The sequence below is a fragment of the Nomascus leucogenys genome, chromosome X (genome assembly GCF_006542625.1).
Source record: "Nomascus leucogenys isolate Asia chromosome X, Asia_NLE_v1, whole genome shotgun sequence".
Taxonomy (NCBI): Eukaryota; Metazoa; Chordata; class Mammalia; order Primates; family Hylobatidae; genus Nomascus; species Nomascus leucogenys.
This window is the reverse complement of record NC_044406.1, coordinates 138469979-138474986: the sequence shown is the minus strand read 5'-3', so window position 1 is coordinate 138474986 and position 5008 is coordinate 138469979. Positions and strand designations below refer to the sequence as shown.

The 5008-nt window shown below is 63.1% G+C and overlaps 1 protein-coding gene across 1 annotated transcript; it reads left to right on the top strand.

The window, feature by feature from the left end:
* Positions 1–501: 501 nt before the first annotated feature.
* On the top strand, positions 502–3390 carry TREX2 (three prime repair exonuclease 2). The gene has a single exon (XM_030806819.1). The coding sequence runs from the start codon at positions 2273–2275 to the stop codon at positions 2981–2983; it is 711 nt and encodes a 236-aa protein (XP_030662679.1). The 5' UTR covers positions 502–2272; the 3' UTR covers positions 2984–3390.
* Positions 3391–5008: the final 1618 nt, after the last annotated feature.

Genomic DNA, 5008 nt, shown 5'->3' with positions numbered 1-5008 from the left:
GTCGCCTCCAGCCTGCTTTCTGCTTCTGCAGCTCTGCGTCTCTCTCTCCTTCCCCTCATCCTGAGCTGCTCAGGTGGCCCAGGTCTGGGCAGGCTGGCGGCGGCCCTCCTGTCATCTTGGCGGGCCTGGGCTGCATCCTCTTCCTGTGGCTTCACTCCTCCCTGCTGCTGCCAGCCACTTGCAAGCAGAGACCCCACTGCCGCCTCCCCCGGCTGGCATCAGGGTCCTATGTGAGACGTACCCCTCAGCCGCCCTCCTTGAGTGCCCCTGGATCCCACGCGGGGTACCAGTTTCCTGCTCCTCCCTGGCTGGGCGCTCAGCTCTGGGCTGGGGAATTCAGCCTGACTGGTTGTCCAGGAAGATGCTGTCTGGGCTTCCCAGGGTGACCCAGTATCTCCCTGAGCAGTGTGCCTGTCACAGCTGCCTCCCTCCCTGCGCAGGCGTGACTGGTGGGGCCTCTGCCTCCTTGGGGCCATTGTTGTACCTGCTGCTGCCCGCCCCACCCTGCTCCCTCCTGGCACCATCTCCTTTGCTTCCCCAAGGTCCCTGTGGGCACACAAGGCAAGGAGGCCAGGAGGAGCTGGGTGCCAGACCCCCTCCATCCCAGTCGCCTGAGGCATCCCCTAGCCACCACTGTGAGAGCTGGGAGGCCAGGCAGGCCTGTGGTCACCACGGTACAGGTGCACCACCTGATTTACAGGCCAAGGGACTCCTCTTGGTCACCCCTCTGTGCCCCCAGCATGGGGCTGGCCCTGCAGTGCACCCACCATCAAGGGCTGGTGTCTCTTGCTCCAGAATGAGGTCTTCAGGGCGCCACTGCTCGCAGGACCGGGAAGGACCTGGTGCCCTTTGCCTGGAGCGGGATGGGCAGGGCAGGTCCCTGAGCCTGGGGTCCGAGGGACTGGGCTTCACTCCTCCTGTAGTCCCGGCACTCCTGGCCCACCCCCTAACGTTGCTTGTCTGTGGTGGAGGAAGCATTAGCTCAGCTGTGGCCCGCACAGCTCCTGGGCCAGGCCCACCTCCCTTCCTTCCCCAGCAGCTGCTGTTAGGTGCACGGTAGACATGATGAAGCGACGTCCTTAAAGCAGATAGCATTTCCCCTTCACAGTGGGAAATGAGCCCGCAAGCCGTGTGAGCCGGGGTGGGCAGCGTGTGGGCTGCCCTGAGGCTGCCCCATCCCTAGGTTTTGGGGGAGCACCCCTTCCCCTTTGGAGGCTGAGCACGGCATGTGTGGGCACCTTGGTCACACTCCAGAGCTCGCTTCATTCCCACGAGCGGCACCTGATCTCCAGTGACAGGGGAGACTGAGGCCTGGCAAAGAGGACCTGTTGCCTTTGTGTAACTGGCCCTAGCATGGGGGAGGCATTGACCCCAGGCCTGCCAGGCCTGGCAGCCACAGCCTGGCTGGGTGGAGGTTTACTGCCTTCTGCACCGCTCTGGCTTCTTCCCTGTGCCTGTGAAGAGCTTGGGGCCTGCTTCCTAATCTGTAAACATGGGGCGTGTGTCTCAGTGGCTGTGAGCTAGCGAGGGGGCGGCGAGTGAGCCGGCTGCGCAGGTCCTGAGGCCCCAGGCCTCATTGTTGGCCAACAGGCAGCTGGGGGCGGGCTGTGGCCGCTGATTAAAGGCCGCCTAGAGCAGCCTGTGCGGCGACAGGTGCCCAGAAGCCCAGGAAGCCGGTCAGTGCCCGCCCCAGGTAAGCTGGTGTGGTGGGGTTGGCAAGGACAGTCTCCCCGGGAGCCTGGGGGCAAGCAGGCAGAGGCCAGCTCGGGGCCAGCACCTGTGTGCCAGGGACGAGGCTGGGGAGGTCGAGCCCAGGGGGAGCTGGGCGCACTGCATGGGCTCTTTTCGGGTGGCTGCTTGCCTGCTTCCCGGCAGCTGGTTCCAGGGCTGGAGACCCAGAGTGCTATGCCCCAGGTTCCCAGCCAAGGCATTCTGGTGAAGGGGCTGGACCCCGCCGAGATGCAGTCCCTGAGCTGCCTTTGCCTCTCTCAATCCCTGCTGGGGACTGTGGCTGGAGGCAGGCAGTAGAGCGCTCTGAGGCCTGCCTTTTCTGTTCAGTAGGTGACAGGAGTGGGGCTGATGCTCCCAGAGCCAAAGGTCACAGGTGCTGTGGTCAGGGGTGGCAGGAAGTGAGCCCCGGAAGGGTCAGAGCTTTGGCTAGGGGGAGGATGGTACACAGCAGGGCCCAGGCGAACCCCTCTCTCCAGTCCTCAGGGTTTGTGCCTCTCGCTCTGGCAGTTTGAGGACTTGCTGTCCCCGTGGGAACATCACCATGTCCGAGGCACCCCGGGCCGAGACCTTTGTCTTCCTGGACCTGGAAGCCACTGGGCTCCCCAGCGTGGAGCCTGAGATTGCTGAGCTGTCCCTCTTTGCTGTCCACCGCTCCTCCCTGGAGAACCTGGAGCGCGACGAGTCTGGTGCCCCAGTGCTGCCCCGGGTCCTGGACAAGCTCACGCTGTGCATGTGCCCAGAGCGCCCCTTCACCGCCAAGGCCAGCGAGGTCACCGGCCTGAGCAGCGACGGCCTGGCCCGATGCCGGAAGGCTGGCTTTGATGGTGCCGTGGTGCGGACGCTGCAGGCCTTCCTGAGCCGCCAGGCAGGGCCCATCTGCCTTGTGGCCCACAATGGCTTTGCTTATGATTTCCCCCTGCTGTGTGCCGAGCTGCGGCGCCTGGGTGCCCGCCTGCCCCGGGACACTGTCTGCCTGGACACGCTGCCGGCCCTGCGGGGCCTGGACCGCGCCCACAGCCACGGCACCCGGGCCCGGGGCCGCCAGGGTTACAGCCTCAGCAGCCTCTTCCACCGCTACTTCCGGGCAGAGCCAAGCGCGGCCCACTCAGCCGAGGGCGACGTACACACCCTGCTCCTGATCTTCCTGCACCGCGCCGCAGAGCTGCTCGCCTGGGCAGATGAGCAGGCCCGCGAGTGGGCCCACATCGAGCCCATGTACTTGCCGCCCGATGACCCCAGCCTGGAGGCCTGAGCACCAGGGCCACCTCCTGTGCCACGGACAGTGCCAGCCTCCACCGTTCAGCTGGCCTCTACCACCCCCGGTTCCTCCTATCTGGGCAGCTGCAGGTCTGTGCACCTGCCAGGCCTTCCCTGGCTGCCTGACCAGCCATACAGCCCTGGATTCCTCTCCAGGCCCTGCTTCCAGGGCCGTGCTCTCCCGGCCAGGCTGCGTGCCCAGCAGAGTTTGCTGTTTCCCAATAAACATTGCCAACTACTCACCCTCTGACTCGCTGGCCAGATACTAGGGGCTGGGCTCCCTCGGCCCCCCTGCTGAGCAGGGCCAGGCGGTGAGCCATGCCGGGGCCAGCACAAGACCTCCAGGGCCGCCCCCCTATGGCCTCTCCCTGCGGTGAGGACCGTGGGTGGCTGGGTAGGGAGACGTCAAGCTCTTGGGTTGGTCTGAGGGCTGATGGGTTGTGGCCGTGGGCTGAGTGCTGCCCATCTGCATTGTTACCCCAGAGGCCCAAAGAAGCCATGAGTAGGGCCTTAAGCCCACAGAGCCGGCTGGCTGCCTGGGCACAAAGCTCAGCTGCAGCGCTTGCCCGCCGTGGGACCTGGAGTCTCTGTCCCTGCTCTGTGAAGTGGTAACAGGGTGAAATGTTAAGAAATGGGGTGCTGGGGAAAAGGGAGGCGCCCCCACATGCGGGCATGCACGTGTACATGTACATGCTAAGGGCCCTGACGGTGCGCGGAGCAGAGGTGGGGTGGCTGGTGCTGTGAGGGTGACACTGGAAGGGAGCCACCGCACTGTGCTTCAGATTCCCTGCTAACCTGCCTCAGGGGCCCCACCCTGAGGCACTCCCAGTCTTGTGGGGAGGCCTCATGGGTGGGGAGAGACCTGTCACCAACGCTGGGTCAGGTAAGAAGGGATGGGGTGGCCACGCCTGAGAGTGACTCACACGAGCAAAGCCTGAGCCTCCAGCCAGCTGGACAATCTTGGAAGCCCTAAGTAGGTCAGGATGACTGGAGCCACTGCAGCATGCACGGTGGTAGGATGGTGAGGCCAGAGCACAGGCAGTGACCACCTCAGACCTTCCTTGTGATCCGGGCCAGGCCTGATCCTGAGGGCAGTGGGGAGCCACGGAGGGTCATGAGCAGGAGAGGGGAAAGGTCTGGTGTAGGCTTCTGCCATATGCTGCTTGGGCTGCGTGCTGAGCTGTTCTTGAGTTGCTGTGAAGAAATACTTGAGGCTGGGTCATTTACAAAGACAGCGGGTTTATTTTGGCTCAGCAGTGCTGGCATCTGTTACTGGTGGGGCCTCAGGAAGCTTCCACTTATGGCAGAAGGCAAAGGGGGAGCAAGAGAGAGGCAGGGAGGTGAACTCATAGCGAGAATTCAACTCCTTGCGGAGGTGAGGACGGCACCAAGCCATTCATGAGGGATCCAACCCCATGACCCAAACGCCTCCCACCAAGGCCCCACCTCTAACATTGGGGGTTACATTTCAAACTGAGATTTGGAGGGGACGAACGTCCAAACCACATCAGGCTGCTGCATGGAGAATGGGCTGGAGAGGACAGCGACTGCAAGGCGGGTAGAAGCAGAGCATGGAGGGCTTTGGTGGAGGGAGGGAGAGCCATGGGCCTGGCTAAGGACAGTGGCAGCGGGGGAGGGGAGGGGGCACGGTCTGGGGAAGCCCCACAGGACCTAGTTTGGGAATGTGGTTAGTAACCAGAAGATCTTGTCACAGCCAAGCTTCCCGAGGAGAGCATCACCTGGTACAGAAGCTGGAGTAGGGGACACTGAGTCCCCAGATCCCCTGGTGCCCAGACAGGGCCTGCTTCTGTTTATCTTACTGGCCAGGCTCCAGCTGGGCAGCCGAATCCAGCAGGTGTTACCCTTAAAACCCTGGCCTTGGTTGGGCACGGTGGCTTACGCCTATAATCCCAACACTTTGGGAGGCCAAGGCAGGCGGATTGCTTGAGCCCAGGAGTTTGAGACTGACCTGGGCAACATAGCAAGATCCTATCTCTACAAAAATTAAAAAGAAAAGTTA